Below are 18,895 nucleotides of genomic sequence, written 5' to 3'. Positions count from 1 at the left end.
CGGAGGGCATCCGGAGCGGCGGAGAGCAAGATGGCGGCAGCATCGTGTTCAGAGCATCAAAGATGGCGGCGCCCAAGGAGAAGCCTCGTGGAATCCTCCTGCATCAAAAATGGCGCCTTAAAAAGGAAATGCACCCGGGAGTCTTAAAAGGGCCTTACCATGAGTTGGTCCCCACAAAGGGCTTCTGTAAGGCAGAGCGAGTCTAAAATGAGCTATGTTATGCAAATTTATAACAAGAATTAATTTTTTTATGCTGAATGGCCACATATTTGTGTAAAATAATGGATGAAGTACAATTAATGATAAGGGCTAACAAGGAAATCAAGGATCCGTTACCAGTCAATAACTAAGTTAATGTACCAGATAACATGTACCATACTAACGCACTGTCTATGCCTACCTGCCTTCTGTTGGACAAGTGTGATGTTCTGTATTGATGTGTGTATTGTCGTCCTGGGTCCTGGTGTGGGGGGGGAAGTGTGATGTTATCGAATGATGTGTGTATCGTCCTGGTACCTTAAATGTAATGTAAGCACAATGCTACCCCACAGAGGGCGCTGTGGTGGGAAACCTGGAAGTACCTGCAACAGGCACTATATAAGGCTGACCACCACACCTGAGAGGCACTCTGGAGCCGAAGGTCACAGCAGTTCGATTTACACCAGACCGTGTGGAGTCAGTGATCTGTGCGCTACATACACCACAGCATGGGTTTGTTTTTTTTACGCTGTCTGTCTCTCGGTGGGGTATGGGTGCTAACTGGCCTCCCATATGGCCATTTCTCAAGTGAGCCCAGTCAACCCATTCCTGCTGATGTGCGCACTTTCAGACCGGGATCAGGTGCAGGAACCCTGGCTGATTTCTCTCCTATCTCTTTCTCCCTTTTCCTTCCATCCCCCTTTTCCTTCCTCCCCTCCCCTAACTCGGAAGCAAGGAGGCCCGTGGAGATACCCCCTCTGGCTAAGATCTGCTCACGGCAACAAACCAGGGATAGAACTGTCGATCAGTCCCACTGAGCCAGAGGCAGGGAGAGCCGAGAGCCTTTGTGTAAAATATCTTGGGTTTATTTGTTTGCAATAGAGAGAGCGCGATACGCAAGAGGGAGGTGGATGGAGGGTCCCTACTTCTGGCCCTCGTCCGCAACGGCGGGTGGGATTAATTTCTTGAACGTTAGGTTCTGGAAGAGCGGCTGCATAAACATCCCGGTGGTCCCACAAATGCACACGACCACGAAGATCCACAGGAAGAGACGATCGACCACCATGGCAACGTATTTCCAGTCCTCGACCACCTGGAAGCACAGAAGAACTTGCATTTATATAGCGCCTTTCACTGCCTCAAGACCTTCCCATAGCGTTCTATGTTTCTATGGATGAAGCACTGTTTTTTTTGAACTGCGGTCACTGTTGTAATGCGAGGAACACGTCAGCTTAATATCTGTGCAGCAAACCCCCACAAACAGCAATGTGACAATGACCCAGATCGTCTTGTTTTGTGATGTTGATTGAGGGATAAATATTGGCCCCCGGACACCTGACAGAACTCCCCCTGCTCTTTGAAAGAGTTGCCGTGGGATCTGAGGGCAGACGGGGCCTCGGTTTAACATCTCAGCTGAAAGACGGCCCCTCCGACAGTGCGACGCTCCCTCAGTACCGCCCCTCCGACAGTGCGGCGCTCCCTCAGTACCGCCCCTCCGACAGTGCGGCGCTCCCTCAGTACCGCCCCTCCGACAGTGCGGCGCTCCCTCAGTACCGCCCCTCCGACAGTGCGGCGCTCCCTCAGTACCGCCCCTCCGACAGTGCGGCGCTCCCTCAGTACCGCCCCTCCGACAGTGCGGCGCTCCCTCAGTACCGCCCCTCCGACAGTGCGGCGCTCCCTCAGTACTGCCCCTCCGACAGTGCGGCGCTCCCTCAGTACCGCCCCTCCGACAGTGCGGCGCTCCCTCAGTACCGCCCCTCCGACAGTGCGGCGCTCCCTCAGTACCGCCCCTCCGACAGTGCGGGGCTCCCCAGTACTGCCCCTCCGACAGTGCGGCACTCCCTCAGTACTGCCCCTCCGACAGTGCGGCGCTCCCTCAGTACTGCCCCTCCGAAAGTGCGGCACTCCCTCAGTACCGCCCCTCCGACAGTGCGGCGCTCCCCCAGTACTGCCCCTCCGACAGTGCGGCACTCCCTCAGTACTGCACGGGGAATATCAGCCTGGATTTTGTGCTCGAGCCTCTGGAGCAGGACTCGAACCCACGACCTTCTCTCTCAGGCGGAAGAGCTACCCACTGAACCACGGCCGAAGATAGGATTAAAGATCCAACAACTATTTGGTCTCCTGCCACCCACACTGGGTTATTAATGAGAACTGAGATGCGCTGTGATCCCAATACTGACCCCTGCTGAACACCACTTCTCGGATCCGAAAACCTCCATTAACTCAGCCTCTGCTGTCTGACCTTTGCTGCCCATCCATGCCACCCCCACTCCCCTTAATACCATCTGCGCCTTAACTTTACAACAAGCCTCCTATGTGGCAGCTTATCCAATGCCCTTTGAAAGTCCATATACAATGCATCCACTGCAATTCCTTGATCAACACCTTCCGTTACTTCCTCAAACAACTATTACGTTTGGCCGACACAATGTGGCTTTTACAAATCCACGCCAGCCGTTGTTAATCCAGGTTCGTTTCCCGACCTCAACTCATTCTTTCCCAGGGTCTCAAGACTGCGGAAACACAAAAAACAGGAGCAGGAGTAGGCCATTCGGCCCCTCGAGCCTGCACCGCCGTTCAATATGATCATGGCTGATCCTCTATCTCAACACCTTATTCCCGCTTTCTCCCCATACCCCTTGATGCCTTTTGTGTCCAGAAATCTATCTATCTCCCTCTTAAATATATTCAGTGACTTGGTCTCCACAGCCTTCTGTGGTCGAGAATTCCACAGGTTCACCTCCCTCTGAGTGAGAACATTTCTCCTCATCTCGCTCCTAAATTTCCTGCCCCGTATCCTGAGACTGTGTGACCCCTTGTTCTAGACTTCCCAGCCCCGGGGGAAAACATCCTCCCCGCATCCAGTCTGTCCAACCCCGTCAGAATTTTATACATTGCAATGAGATCCCCTCATTCTTCTAAACTCCAGTGAATACAGGCCCAGTCGACCCAATCTCTCCTCATACGACAGTCCTGCCATCCCAGGAATCAGTCTGGTGAACCTTCGCTGCACTCCCTCTGTGGCAAGTATATCCTTCCTTAGGTAAGGAGACCAAAACTGCACACAATGCTCCAGGTGCGGTCTCACCAAGGCCCTGTATAACTGCAGTAAGACATCCTTGCTCCTGTACTCGAATCCTCTCGCAATGAAGGCCAACATACCATTTGCCTTCCGAACTGCTTGCTGCACCTGCATGTTTGCTTTCAGTGACTGGTGTACAAGGACACCCAGGTCCCTCTGTACATCCACACTTCCCAAGCTATCACCATTTCAATAATACTTTGTCCTTACGTTTTTCCGACCAAAGTGGATAACTTCACATTTATCCACGTTATACTGCATCTGCCATGTGTTTGCCCACTCACTCAACCTATCTAAATCGCCTTGCAGCGTCTCCTCACAACTCACAATCCCACCGAGTTTTGTGTCATCAGCAACCGAGGAAATATTACATTTGGTTCCCTAATCAAATCATGTGTATATATATATTGTGAATAGCTGGGGCCCCAGCACTGATCCCTTGCTTCCCTCATTTATTGCCTTCTACAACCAGCTGGCTTCTTTCAACATGTCCCCCCAGCGCCCAAGCTTGGTGGCATCCAAGCCCCTAGAAGCTGGATTTCCCTCGCCTGTTTCTGCTATTCTTACCAGGCGTGGCTCCCTGCATGCTGGGCCTTGGCCAATCCCCGGGGTTGGACGAACGGGAGAGACGCACAGGCAGCAAAGGGCAAACTGGTCCGTCAACCCACCCCACAGGAGTGCCTGGGCACATGGAGACCAGACACCAGGGGGGGGGTCGTAATTCGCACGCGTTTGATGGGGTGTCAACGCCCAAATGCCGATTTTTACCGCCAGCCGTTAGGTGCGGGCCAAATTCAGTTTGTACGCCCAAAGGTGAGAGAGCAGCGCTAAAAAGTGACGTTGCCCACTCACGCTCGGGCGGGAGCTCGGTGGGGGGGGGGGCCGACTGAATTTCGCAACGGGAGGCTCGCTCGAAAACGGGAAGAACCAAAGAAAACTCAACCTTCTCCGGCCCCACACACAAACTTCCCCACTGTTGCAATCAATGAAATGATGAAATAAAGAAAGAAAGAAACCTTTGCTTGGTCTCTGGGCGAATACGCCCGAGTAACCACGATGTTCCCTCCACTTTTCCCCGTCGGCCTAGCGGTTAGACACCCGGACAAATCAAACATCGCCGGAGCGGCGCACAGGGGGCGTTGCACGCTGGATGACGTCACCACACGGGTGGCGATCGAGGATGCAGAGTTGTCTCTTGGCCTCTCTGCCCAAGAGCCAACCAAATTTCTCCGGAGCCATGGTCGGCCCTCAACACCGATGGCAGACCCTTGCCGCCCCGTTAGTCGCCTATATTGACAACGAGCAGACACCGACGACGAGATCCAACACCGCCTCCAGTGCGCCAGTGCAGCCTTCGGCCGCCTGAGGAAAAGAGGGTTCGAAGACCAGGCCCTCAAATCTGCCACCAAGCTGACGGTCTACAGGGCTGTAGTGATACCCGCCCTCCTGTATGGCTCAGAGACGTGGACCATGTACAGTAGACACCCCAAGTCGCTGGAGAAATACCACCCAACGATGTCTCCGCAAGATCCTACAAATCCCCCGGGAGGACAGACGCACCAACGTTAGCGTCCTCGACCAGGCCCAACATCCCCAGCATCGAAGCACTGACCACACTCGACCAGCTCCGCTGGGCGGGCCACATTGTCCGCATGGTTCCCCCCCAGACACGAGACTCCCAAAGCGAGCGCTCTACTCGGAACTCCTTCACGGCAAGCGAGCCAAAGGTGGGGCAGAGGAAACGTTACAAGGGACCACCCTCAAAGCCTCCCTGATAAAGTGCAACATCCCCCACCGACACCTGGGAGTCCCTGGGCCCAAAGACCCAGTCCGCCCGGAGTGGAGGAAGTGCATCCGGGAGGGGCGCTGAGCACCTCGAGTCTTGTCGCCGAGAGCGTGCAGAAACCAAGCGCAGGCAGCGGAAGGAGCGTGCGGCAAACCAGTCCCACCCTCCCCTTCCCTCAACCCCTGTCTGTCCCACCTGTGACAGGGGACTGTGGCTCTCGTATTGGACTGTTCAGCCACCTGAGGACTCATTCTAAGAGACTTCCTTGATTCTGAGGGACTGCCTATGATGGTAACGGGAACTTCACCCTCCCCTCCCCCCCCCCACCCCGGCATGGTCGCCAAAGGTGGGGCAAGGGGGGATGCACAAGCGTTTGATCCCCAATTTCACAGAAAAACACAACGGCGGACTCACGCTCTGATCATCGTCCTCGCTTTGCATGTGATCGGCGATGAACTCCACACCGTCCATTGTCTCCTCGACCCTGTGGCCGCAGGACTGCGGGTGGGGCGACCTCTGCCGCTGGTCCCGCAGCCCGTCGGTGCCCTTGGGCAGCTCCGCGCACCGCGCCCTGCCCTCGCGCACCGAGGCCCGGTTGAGCAGGCAAGCGCAGGGCTGCGGGCCGTCCCTGGGCGGGAGCCAGGGGCCCCCGGGCCCCCCACCGCCGGCGCCCCCTCCTCCGGCGGCCGACGCCCTCCCCCGCTGCTGGCGCAGCCGCTGCTTGGCGCAGTTGTTGCGGGGCTTCTTCATGAAGAGGACGGCGGGCAGCTTGTCCAGGAACACCAGCTTGACCCACGGGGGCATGGTGTGGGTGGTGGGCGAGCGGTGGTGCACGTTGAGCACGCACACGCTGGTCACGATGGAGAAGGTCACCAGCACCATGGTGAACATCAGGTACTTGCCGATCAGCGGCACGTCCAGCGAGGTGGGCGGCACGATCTTGGAGATGAGCAGCAGGAAGACGGTGAGGGCGAGCAGCACGGAGATGCAGAGGGTCATCTTCTCCCCGCAGTCCGAGGGCAGGTAGAAGACCAGGATGGCCAGGGAGGTGATGAGCATGCAGGGAATGATGAGGTTGATGGTGTAGAAGAGCGGCTTGCGGCGGATGATGAAGTCATAGGTGATGTCCACGTAGGTGTGGTCGGCCGGGTTCTCGTTCCGCCGGCCCGGCAACGCCACAATGTCCCACTCGCCGCTCGGCGTGAAGTCGTCCAGGCTGGCCACGTCCGAGCGCAGCACCAGGTCGATCTCCGTGCGGTCGTAGGTCCACGAGCGGAACTTGAGCGTGCAGTTCTGCTGGTCGAAGGGGAAGTGCTTGACCTCGATCTTGCAGGCGCTCTTGTAAATGGCGGGGGGCAGCCAGAAGATGCTGCCGTCGTACGAGACCACCGCGTTGGAGTAGAAGGACACCTCGTACGTTCCGTCGGCGCTGCAAGGGAGAGAAAGACCTGCGTTTACAATCGCGCCTCCAAACACCACCCGCCACGGACGTCTCGAAGCGCCTGACAGCCAACGGACTCCTTTTGGAGTGCCGTCACTCTGGCAAACGTGGCGGCTCAATTTGTGCACAGCAAGATCCCACAAAACAGCAAGGTGATAATACGAACGTAAGCAATAGGAGCAGGGGTCGGCCGTTCGGCCCCTCGAGCCTGCTCCGCCATTTAATACGATCATGGCTGATCCGATCATGGACTCAGCTCCACTTCCCCGCCCGCTCCCCTTATCGGTTAAGAAACTGTCTCTCTCTGTGTCTGAAATTTATTCAATGTCCCGGCTTCCACAGCTCTCTGAGGACGCGAATTCCACAGATTTACAACCCTCTGAGAGAAGAAATTTCTCCTCATACATAAGAATTAGGAACAGGAGTAGGCCATCTAGCCCCTCGAGCCTGCTCCGCCATTCAACAAGATCATGGCTGATCTGGCCGTGGACTCAGCTCCACTTACCCGCCCGCTCCCCGTAACCCTTAATTCCCTTATTGGTTAAAAATCTATCTATCTGTGACTTGAATACATTCAATGAGCTAGCCTCAACTGCTTCCTTGGGCAGAGAATTCCACAGATTCACAACCCTCTGGGAGAAGAAATTCCTTCTCAACTCGGTTTTAAATTGGCTCCCCCCGTATTTTGAGGCTGTGCCCCCTAGTTCTAGTCTCCCCGACCAATGGAAACAACCTCTCTGCCTCTATCTTGTCTATCCCTTTCATTATTTTAAATGTTTCTATAAGATCACCCCTCATCCTTCTGAACTCCAACGAGTAAAGACCCAGTCTACTCACATCTCAGTTTTAAATGGACGTCCCTTATTCTAAGACCATGCCCCCTAGTTCTAGTCTCCCCCATCAGTGGAAACATCCTCTCTGCATCCACCTTGTCGAGCCCCCTCATAATCTTATACGTTTCGATAAGATCACCTCTCATTCTTCTGAATTCCAATGAGTAGAGGCCCAACCTCCTCAACCTTTCCTCATAAGTCAACCCCCTCATCCCCGGAATCAACCGAGTGAACCTTCTCTGAACTGCCTCCAAAGCAAGTATATCCTTTCGTAAATATGGAAACCAAAACTGCACGCAGTACTCCAGGTGTGGCCTCACCAATACCCTGTATAACTGTAGCAAGACTTCCCTGCTTTTATACTCCATCCCCTTTGCAATAAAGGCCAAGAAGACCCAGATCATCTGTTTTAGTGATGTTGGTTGAGGGATAAATATTGGCCCCAGGACACCGGGGAGAACTCCCCCTGCTCTTCTTCCAATAGAGGCCCCGGGATCTTTTACATCCACCCGAGAGGGCAGACGGGGCCTCGGTTTTAACGTCTCATCCAAAAGACGGCACCTCATCCCGGACTCCCGCTCCTGATCACCGTCCAGTGACTCTTGCATGTGTCGGATGAGGCCACGAGTTTCGCCCCCACCCCACTATTCCCCAGTCCATCCATTATAGGTGCATTTATATAGCACCTTTAACTTAGTAAAAGTCCCAAGGCGCTTCACAGGAGAGTGACAAGACAAAATAAATAAATTTGACACCGAGCCACATAAGAATAAATTAGGGCAGGTGACCAAAAGCTTGGTCAAAGAGGCAGGTTTTAAGGAGCGTCTTGAAGGAGGAAAAAGAGAGAGGCGGAGAGGTTTAGGGAGGGAGTTCCAGAGCTTGGGGCCCAGGCAGCTGAAGGCACGGCCTCCGATGGTGGAGCGATTATAATCAGCGATGGTCAGGAGGGCAGAATTAGAGGAGCGCAGAGATCTCGGTGGGTTGTGGGGCTGGAGGGGGTTACAGAGATGGGGAGGGGTGTAGGGGCTGGAGGAGGTTACAGAGATAGGGAGAAGTGTAGGGGCTGGAGGAGGTTACAGAGATAGGGAGGGGTGTAGGGCTGGAGGAGGTTACAGAGGTAGGGAGAGGTGTAGGGGCTGGAGGAGGTTACAGAGATAGGGAGGGGTGTAGGGGCTGGAGGAGGTGACAGAGATAGGGAGGTGTGCAGCGCTAGAGGAGGTTACAGAGATAGGGAGGGGTGTAGGGGCTTGAGGAGGTTACAGAGATAGGGAGGGGTGTAGGGTTGGAGGCGGTTACAGAGATAGGGAGGAGTGTAGGGGCTGGAGGAGGTTACAGAGATAAGGAGGGGTGTAGGGGCTGGAGGAGGTTACAGAAATAGGGAGGGGTGTAGGGGCTGGAGGAGGTTACAGAGATAGGGAGGGGTGTAGGGGCTGGAGGAGATTACAGAGATAGGGAGGGGCGAGGCCATGGAGGGAATTTGAAAACGAGGATGAGAATTTTGAAATCGAGGTGTTGCTTAATCGGAAGCCAATGTAGGTCAGTGAGCACAGTGGGTGATGGGTGAGTGGGACTCGGTGTGAGTTAGGACACGGGTCAGTGAGCACAGGGGGTGATGGGTGAGTGGGACTGGGTGTGAGTTAGGACACGGGGGCAGCGAGCACAGTGGGTGATGGGTGAGCGGGACTCGGTGCGAGTTAGGACACGGGGCAGTGAGCACAGTGGGTGATGGGTGAGCGGGACTCGGTGTGAGTTAGGACACGGGTCAGTGAGCACAGGGGGTGATGGGTGAGTGGGACTGGGTGTGAGTTAGGACACGGGGGCAGCGAGCACAGTGGGTGATGGGTGAGTGGGACTCGGTGTGAGTTAGGACACGGGGCAGTGAGCACAGGGGGTGATGGGTGAGTGGGACTGGGTGTGAGTTAGGACACGGGGTCAGTGAGCACAGGGGGTGATGGGTGAGTGGGACTGGGTGCGAGTTAGGACACGGGGTCAGTGAGCACAGTGGGTGATGGGTGAGTGGGACTCGGTGTGAGTTAGGACACGGGGTCAGCGAGCACAGGGGGTGATGGGTGAGTGGGACTGGGTGCGAGTTAGGACACGGGGCAGTGAGCACAGGGGGTGATGGGTGAGCGGGACTGGGTGTGAGTTAGGACACGGGTCAGTGAGCACAGGGGGTGATGGGTGAGTGGGACTCGGTGCGAGTTAGGACACGGGGTCAGTGAGCACAGGGGGTGATGGGTGAGTGGGACTGGGTGTGAGTTAGGACATGGGGTCAGTGAGCACAGGGGGTGATGGGTGAGTGGGACTGGGTGCGAGTTAGGACACGGGGGCAGTGAGCACAGGGGGTGATGGGTGAGCGGGACTCGGTGCGAGTTAGGACACGGGGTCAGCGAGCACAGGGGGTGATGGGTGAGCGGGACTCGGTGCGAGTTAGGACACGGGGGCAGTGAGCACAGGGGCTGATGGGTGAGCGGGACTCGGTGCGAGTTAGGACACGGGGCAGTGAGCACAGGGGCTGATGGGTGAGCGGGACTCGGTGCGAGTTAGGACACGGGGCAGCCGAGTTTTGGATCACCTCTAGTTTACGCCAGGTAGAATTTGGGAGACCAGCCAGGAGTGCGTTGGAATAGTCAAGTCTGGAGGTATTAAAGACACGGATGAGGGTTTCAGCAGCGGATGAGCTGAGCCAGGGGTGGAGACGGGCGATGTTACAGAGGTCCTTAAGAGAATGGGAATAATGGGAGCGAAGAGGTGCGACAAGGGTCCCCTTCATTTCTTGACCCCCCTCCCCAATTTGATCTTGTCCCCGGTAAAGTTGTGTTGCTTCTGTCCCTAGTCATGGACGATAAGCCCCCGGCCCCCCGAAGGGTTAAAGCTCAGCTGGAACCTCAGTGAATGGTGGAAGCCGATTGGTTACCTACTTGTTATACAGCACCACATCTGGCAGCCAGATGTGTGTGGAGGGTAGGCGAACCTGTTCAATCCCCTCGTGCTCCGCTGGGTTCCACCTCAGTCGATAATCGTTCCATTCCTGGCAGAGAGAAAGCCAACAGGTCACAACCCAGCCAACCCACCAAACACTCCCAGGGCAGGTACAGGGGGTTAGATACAGAGTAATGCTCCCTCTACACTGTCCCATCAAACACTCCCAGGGCAGGTACAGGGGGTTAGATACAGAGTAATGCTCCCTCTACACTGTCCCACCAAACACTCCCAGGGCAGGTACAGGGGTTAGATACAGAGTAAAGCTCCCTCTACACTGTCCCACCAAACACCCCAGGGCAGGTACAGGGGGTTAGATACAGAGTAATGCTCCCTCTACACTGTCCCATCAAACACTCCCAGGGCAGGTACAGGGGTTAGATACAGAGTAATGCTCCCTCTACACTGTCCCACCAAACACCCCAGGGCAGGTACAGGGGGTTAGATACAGAGTAATGCTCCCTCTACACTGTCCCACCAAACACCCCAGGGCAGGTACAGGGGGTTAGATACAGAGTAATGCTCCCTCTACACTGTCCCACCAAACACTCCCAGGGCAGGTACAGGGGTTAGATACAGAGTAAAGCTCCCTCTACACTGTCCCATCAAACACTCCCAGGGCAGGGTCAGGGGGTTAGATACAGAGTAAAGCTCCCTCTACACTGTCCCATCAAACACTCCCAGGGCAGGTACAGCATGGGGTTAGATACAGAGTAAAGCTCCCTCTACACTGTCTCATCAAACACTCCCAGGGCAGGCACAGGGGGTTAGATACAGAGTAAAGCTCCCTCTACACTGTCCCATCAAACACTCCCAGGGAGGTACAGGGGGTTAGATACAGAGTAAAGCTCCCTCTACACTGTCCCACCAAACACTCCCAGGGCAGGTACAGGGGGTTAGATACAGAGTAAAGCTCCCTCTACACTGTCCCATCAAACACTCCCAGGGCAGGTACAGGGGGTTAGATAAGAGTAAAGCTCCCTCTACACTGTCCCATCAAACACTCCCAGGGCAGGCACAGCACGGGGTTAGATACAGAGTAAAGCTCCTTCTACACTGTCCCATCAAACACTCCCAGGGCAGGGACAGGGGGTTAGATACAGAGTAAAGCTCCCTCTACACTGTCCCCATCAAACACTCCCAGGGCAGGTACAGGGGGTTAGATACAGAGTAAAGCTCCTTCTACACTGTCCCATCAAACAATCCCAGGGCAGGTACAGGGGGTTAGATACAGAGTAAAGCTCCCTCTACACTGTCCCATCAAACACTCCCAGGGCAGGTACAGGGGGTTAGATAAGAGTAAAGCTCCCTCTACACTGTCCCATCAAACAATCCCAGGGCACATACAGGGGGTTAGATACAGAGTAAAACTCCCCCTGAAGGAGGGCGTGTTCTCACTGACCTGTGTGAGCCAGACGTTGGTGGTCATTATCTGTTCCCGTTCATGCTGAAAAACAAGATACAACAGTTAACGTTTGATATTAATCAGGATTTCACAGAGATTGATTTCAGTCCTGCTACCTGCTGTGATCACCCACCCTTGAGAGCCTTACAGAAAGTGTCTGTCTGTGCCTACCTGTGTGGAGACGCTCTCCCCGACTGTTACCCCACACATCGAACACAGAGTGTGGCTGTGACGTGGGAGGGAGATAGTGAGCCAGGCTCTGCATTCCCCACAGACAGCCTGCCTCTCCTCTCTGCTTCTGTGTCTCAATATCGCTGTCTGCCTGTGTCTCTCTCCATCTTCCCCCGCCGGCCCATTCCCCTCCTCTCCCCCTCCTTCTCTCCCCGCACTCTCTCTCCCTCCCTCTCTCTCACTCTCCCCCCACCTCATTCCCCTCCTCTTCCCCTCCCTCTCTCTCACTCTCCCCCCCTCATTCCCCTCCTCTCCCCCTCCCTCTCTCCCCCCCCTCTCCATCCCTCTCTCTCACTCTCCCCCCCCCTCACTCCCCTTCTCTCCCCCTCCCTCTCTCCCCCCCTCTCCCTCCCTCTCTCTCACTCTCCCCCCCTCACTCCCCTTCTCTCCCCCTCCCTCTCTCCTTTTCTCCCTCTCCCTCTCTCCCTCCCTCTCTCCTTCCCTCTCTCGCTCCTTCCCTCTCCCCCTCCCTGTCACCCTCCCCCTCCTTTTCTCGTCCCCCCCCTCTCTCTCCCACCCCCTTCCTCTCTCACTCCTTCCCTCTCCCCATCTCTTACCCTTCCCTTCTTTCTCCCCTCCCTTTCCCCCTTTTACTTTACTCCCCCCCCCTTTCTTTCACCCCTCTCTCCCTCCCTCCCGCCTCCCCTCCCCCCGTCTCTCTCTCTCCCTCCCTCCCGCCTCCCCTCTCCCCCTCCCCCCGTCTCTCTCTCTCCCTCCCTCCCGCCTCCCCTCTCCCCCTCCGCCCCCTCCCCCGTCTCTCTCTCTCCCTCCCTCCCGCCTCCCCTCTCCCCCTCCGCCCCCTCCCCCCGTCTCTCTCTCTCCCTCCTCCCCGCACCCCTGCCCGCCCTCACTCCCCGCAGTGCCGGGTGCCCTCACCACACTGATGAGCTGTGCCAGGGAGACCATGAGCTGTACGGAGACCAGCTGTGAGCCGTTGGTTGCCGGGCGGATCAGTTTGTTGTAATGTGCGGGGTTCAGGAGATGGATGACCAGCCGTTCTTCTGTGGAGATCGACAGACCCCCTGAAACACAAAGAAGTGTTTTTTTACACAAAATAAATCTTCCACTCGTCCCCTGAAGGTGCTGACTCTCACTGGGGTACAGGTCCCCTCCCCTGAAGGTGCTGACTCTCACTGGGGTACAGGTCCCCTCCCCTGAAGGTGCAGACTCTCACGGGGTACAGGTCCCCTCCCCTGAAGGTGCTGACTCTCACTGGGGTACAGGTCCCCTCCCCTGAAGGTGCTGAGTCTCACTGGGGTACAGGTCCCCTTCCCTGAAGGTGCTGACTCTCACTGGGATACGGGTCCCCTCCCCTGAAGGTGCTGACTCTCACTGGGGTACAGGCCCCCTCCCCTGAAGGTGCTGACTCTCACTGGGGTACAGGTCCCCTCCCCTGAAGGTGCTGACTCTCACTGGGGTACGGGTCCCCTCCCCTGAAGGTGCTGACTCTCACTGGGGTACGGGTCCCCTCCCCTGAAGGTGCTGACTCTCACTGGGGTACAGGTCCCCTCCCCTGAAGGTGCTGACTCTCACTGGGGTACAGGTCCCTCCCCTGAAGGTGCTGACTCTCACTGGGGTACGGGTCCCCTCCCCTGAAGGTGCTGACTCTCACTGGGGTACAGGTCCCCTCCCCTGAAGGTGCTGACTCTCACTGGGGTACAGGTCCCCTCCCCTGAAGGTGCTGACTCTCACTGGGGTACAGGCCCCTCCCCTGAAGGTGCTGACTCTCACTGGGGTACAGGTTCCCTCCTTCCCTTCAGGTACTGGGAAAAACACTCCTGTATATATTATATAATAACACACTGTGTGCTACTGGGAAAAACACTCCTGTATATATTATATAATAACACACCGTGTGTTACTGGGTATAACACTCCTGTATATATTATATAATAACACACCGTGGGTTACTGGGTATAACACTCCTGTATATATTATATAATAACACACTGTGTGTTACTGGGTATAACACTCCTGTATATATTATATAATAACACACTGTGTGTTACTGGGTATCACACTCCTGTATATATTATATAATAACACACTGTGTTACTGATTATAACACTCCTGTATATATTATATAATAACACACTGTGTGTTACTGGGTATAGCACTCCTGTATATATTATATAATAGCACACCGTGTGTTACTGGGTATAACACTCCTGTATATATTATATAATAACACACTGTGTGTTACTGGGTATAGCACTCCTGTATATATTATATAATAGCACACTGTGTGTTACTGGGTATAACACTCCTGTATATATTATATAATAACACACCATGTGTTACTGGGTATAGCACTCCTGTATATATTATATAATAACACACTGTGTGTTACTGGGTATAATACTCCTGTATATATTATATAATAACACACCGTGTGTTACTGGGTATAACACTCCTGTATATATTATATAATAACACACTGTGTGTTACTGGGTATAATATTCCTGTATATATTATATAATAACACACCGTGTGTTACTGGGTATCACACTCCTGTATATATTATATAATAACACACTGTGTTACTGGGTATAATACTCCTGTATATATTATATAATAACACACCGTGTGTTACTGGGTATAACACTCCTGTACATGTTATATAATAACACACTGTGTGTTACTGGGTATAATACTCCTGTATATATTATATAATAACACACTGTGTGTTACTGGGTATAACATTCCTGTATATATTATATAATAACACAGTGTGTGTTACTGGGTATAACATTCCTGTATATATTATATAATAACACACCGTGTGTTACTGGGTATAACACTCCTGTATATATTATATAATAACACAGTGTGTGTTACTGGGTATAACACTCCTGTATATATTATATAATAACACACTGTGTGTTACTGGGTATAACACTCCTGTATATATTATATAATAACACAGTGTGTGTTACTGGGTATAACACTCCTGTATACATTATATAATAACACACTGTGTGTTACTGGTTATAACACTCCTGTATATATTATATAATAACACACTGTGTTACTGGGTAAAACACTCCTGTATATGTTATATAATAACACACCGTGTGTTACTGGGTATAACACTCCTGTATATGTTATATAATAACACACCGTGTGTTACTGGGTATAATACTCCTGTATATATTATATAATAACACACCGTGTGTTACTGGGTATAATACTCCTGTATATATTATATCATAACACACCATGTGTTACTGGGTATAACACACCTGTATATATTATATAATAACACGCTGTGTGTTACTGGGTATAATACTCCTGTATATATTATATAATAACACACCGTGTGTTACTGGTTATAGCACTCCTGTATGTATTATATAATAACATACTGTGTGTTACTGGATATAACACTCCTGTGTATATTGTATAATAACACACTGTGTTACTGGTTATAACACTCCTGTATATATTATATAATAACACACTGTGTGTTACTGGGTATAACACTCCTGTATATATTATATAATAATACACTGTGTGTTACTGGGTATAACACTCCTGTATATATTATATAATAACACACTGTGTGTTACTGGTTATAACACTCCTGTATATATTGTATAACATAGAAACATAGAAACATAGAAAATAGGTGCAGGAGTAGGCCATTCGGCCCTTCTAGCCTGCACCGCCATTCAATGAGTTCATGGCTGAACATGCAACTTCAGTACCCCCTTCCTGCTTTCTCGCCATACCCCTTGATCCCCCTAGTAGTAAGGACTTCATCTAACTCCTTTTTGAATATATTTAGTGAATTGGCCTCAACAACTTTCTGTGGTAGAGAATTCCACAGGTTCACAACTCTCTGGGTGAAGAAGTTTCTCCTCATCTCGGTCCTAAATGGCTTACCCCTTATCCTTAGACTGTGACCTCTGGTTCTGGACTTCCCCAACATTGGGAACATTCTTCCTGCATCTAACCTGTCTAACACCGTCAGAATTTTAAACGTTTCTATGAGGTCCCCTCTCATTCTTCTGAACTCCAGTGAATACAAGCCCAGTTGATCCAGTCTTTCTTGATAGGTCAGTCCCGCCATCCCGGGAATCAGTCTGGTGAACCTTCGCTGCACTCCCTCAATAGCAAAAATGTCCTTCCTCAGGTTAGGAGACCAAAACTGTACACAATACTCCAGGTGTGGCCTCACCAAGGCCCTGTACAACTGTAGCAACACCTACCTGCCCCTGTACTCAAATCCCCTCGCTATGAAGGCCAACATGCCATTTGCTTTCTTAACCGCTTGCTGTACCTGCATGCCAACCTTCAATGACTGATGTACCATGACAACCAGGTCTCTTTGCACCTCCCCTTTTCCTAATCTGTCACCATTCAGATAATAGTCTGTCTCTCTGTATTTACCACCAAAGTGGATAACCTCACATTTATCCACATTATACTTCATCTGCCATGCATTTGCCCACTCACCTAACCTATCCAAGTCGCTCTGCAGCCTCATAGCATCCTCCTTGCAGCTCACACTGCCACCCAACTTAGTGTCATCCGCAAATTTGGAGATACTACATTTAATCCCCTTGTCTAAATCATTAATGTACAGTGTAAACAGCTGGGGCCCCAGCACAGAACCTTGCGGTACCCCACTAGTCACTGCCTGCCATTCTGAAAAGTACCCATTTACTCCTACTCTTTGCTTCCTGTCTGACAACCAGTTCTCAATCCATGTCAGCACACTACCCCCAATCCCATGTGCTTTAACTTTGCACATTAATCTCTTGTGTGGGACCTTGTCGAAAGCCTTCTGAAAGTCCAAATATACCACATCAACTGGTTCTCCCTTGTCCATTCTACTGGAAACATCCTCAAAAAATTCCAGAAGATTTGTCAAGCATGATTTCCCTTTCACAAATCCATGCTGACTTGGATCTATCATATTACCTCTTTCCAAATGCACTGCTATGACATCCTTAATAATTGATTCCATCATTTTACCCACTACCGATGTCAGGCTGACTGGTCTATAATTCCCTGTTATCTCTCTCCCTACTTTTTTTAAAAGTGGGGTTACATTGGCTACCCTCCACTCCATAGGAACTGATCCAGAGTCAATGGAATGTTGGAAAATGACTGTCAATGCATCCACTATTTCCAAGGCCACCTCCTTAAGTACTCTGGGATGCAGTCCATCAGGCCCTGGGGATTTATCGGCCTTCAATCCCATCAATTTCCCCAACACAATTTCCCGGCTAATAAGGATTTCCCTCAGTTCCTCCTCCTTACTAGACCCTCCGACCCCTTTTATATCCGGAAGGCTGTTTGTGTCCCCCTTAGTGAATACCGAACCAAAGTACTTGTTCAATTGGTCTGCCATTTCTTTGTTCCCCGTTATGACTTCCCCTGATTCTGACTGCAGGGGACCTACGTTTGTCTTTACTAACCTTTTTCTCTTTACATATCTATAGAAACTTTTGCAATCCGTCTTAATGTTCCCTGCAAGCTTCTTCTCGTACTCCATTTTCCCTGCCCTAATCAAACCCTTTGTCCTCCTTGGCTGAGTTCTAAATTTCTCCCAGTCCCCGGGTTCGCTGCTATTTCTGGCCAATTTGTATGCCACTTCCTTGGCTTTAATACTATCCCTGATTTCCCTAGATAGCCACGGTTGAGTCACCTTTCCTTTTTTATTTTTACGCCAGACAGGAATGTACAATTGTTGTAGTTCATCCATGCGGTCTCTAAATGTCTGCCATTGCCCATCCACAGTCAACCCCTTAAGTATCATTCGCCAATCTATCCTAGCCAATTCACGCCTCATACCTTCAAAGTTAGCCTTCTTTAAGTTCTGGACCATGGTCTCTGAATTAACTGTTTCATTCTCCATCCTAATGCAGAATTCCACCATATTATAGTCACTCTTCCCCAAGGGGCCTCGCACAACGAGATTGCTAATTAATCCTCTCTCATTACACAACACCCAGTCTAAGATGGCCTCCCCCCTAATTGGTTCCTCGACATATTGGTCTAAAAAACCATCCCTTATGCACTCCAGGAAATCCTCCTCTACCGAGGCATGTCGTGAAGTCAAGATCACTCTGGACCTGCACCTTTATTTCACAGCTCTGGAATGCTGCACTTGCCTGAGACCTGTCCTTATATACCTGTCTCTTGCAAGTGCACCCCTGGTGGTAAGGTATGCTGGTGGTTACAGGTCATATCTTATTACAGTCATGTATAGCATGTTAGATACAGTTATATATAATAATGTAAGACACATGACAGAAAATGCTGGAAACACTGGGCAGGTCAGGCAGCAAGTGTAGAGAGAGAGAGAGACAGAGTTAAGGGTTGCAAGAACTCTTGTGATTAAAAATCTGAAACACCAACTCTGCTTCTCTGTCCAGCTTATTCGCAACATTTGATGTTGCTGTTTCCAAGAGCTGCAGGATTTTGCATTCGAACGAGAATCGGGGAATGGACATAATTTGGGTTGTTATTTGTGCAATCGCAATTTGTGGGTTGCATTTGACACAAGAGCTTTGGCATCGCAAGATTTTACGGCACAGTTACTCACCTGTGAGGCCGGCGAGGATCCAGACGCAGATCACAAAAGCCATTTCTGCCCAGCCAGCTCCGGCTTGACATCTCCCTGGAGAGCGGCGCTCCGTCCGGCGGTGGAAGAGGCCAAAGTGGGACACGCACGCCAGTCCCAGGCTCAGAGCCGGCATGGGTGGAGAGGGGAGAAGTGGCTGGGTGGGAGGGGAATGTCCTGGGGGGGGCCGGCCCGGGTGCTGGGAGCTGAATGGTCCTCCCCTTCGCCTCGCTGTTCAATCTCAGCTTTTCTCCTGCCCCCAGCCCCCAGCCGCTTGCTTTCAACCAACCACAGCTCTGCAGCTCAATGGAGCGAGGCTGCGAGAGCAGGACGGGGGAGGGAGACAGACAGAGAAAGGCG

At 52.2% G+C, this 18,895-nt stretch overlaps 1 protein-coding gene across 1 annotated transcript; it reads right to left on the bottom strand.

Moving 5' to 3' along the window:
- Window positions 1–1,120: 1,120 nt before the first annotated feature.
- LOC139240083 (neuronal acetylcholine receptor subunit beta-2-like) lies at window positions 1,121–18,689 on the bottom strand. Its single transcript, XM_070868458.1, has 6 exons — window positions 18,518–18,689; window positions 12,838–12,983; window positions 11,728–11,772; window positions 10,265–10,374; window positions 5,484–6,498; window positions 1,121–1,291 (listed from the first exon to the last, which is right to left on the bottom strand). Exons 1-6 carry the CDS (start codon window positions 18,669–18,671, stop codon window positions 1,121–1,123), a joined length of 1,641 nt encoding a protein of 546 aa, XP_070724559.1. The 5' UTR covers window positions 18,672–18,689.
- Window positions 18,690–18,895: the final 206 nt, after the last annotated feature.

Source organism: Pristiophorus japonicus, chromosome 30 (genome assembly GCF_044704955.1).
Source record: "Pristiophorus japonicus isolate sPriJap1 chromosome 30, sPriJap1.hap1, whole genome shotgun sequence".
NCBI classification, from domain to species: Eukaryota; Metazoa; Chordata; class Chondrichthyes; family Pristiophoridae; genus Pristiophorus; species Pristiophorus japonicus.
The sequence above is the reverse complement of the archived record's forward strand: the minus strand, read 5'-3'. Positions and strand labels throughout refer to the sequence as shown.

Bases quoted from the DNA above. Each gene is read 5' to 3' on its own strand.
- LOC139240083 (XM_070868458.1), bottom strand. From the start codon at position 18,671: ATGCCGGCTCTGAGCCTGGGACTGGCGTGCGTGTCCCACTTTGGCCTC. The intron at 12,984-18,517 runs GTGAGTAACTGT...TTTGTGTTTCAG, and splicing joins GATCCTCGCCGGCCTCACAG to GGGGTCTGTCGATCTCCACA. The intron at 6,499-10,264 runs GTAGGTAACCAA...TCTCCCTTGCAG, and splicing joins GATGTGGTGCTGTATAACAA to CGCCGACGGAACGTACGAGG.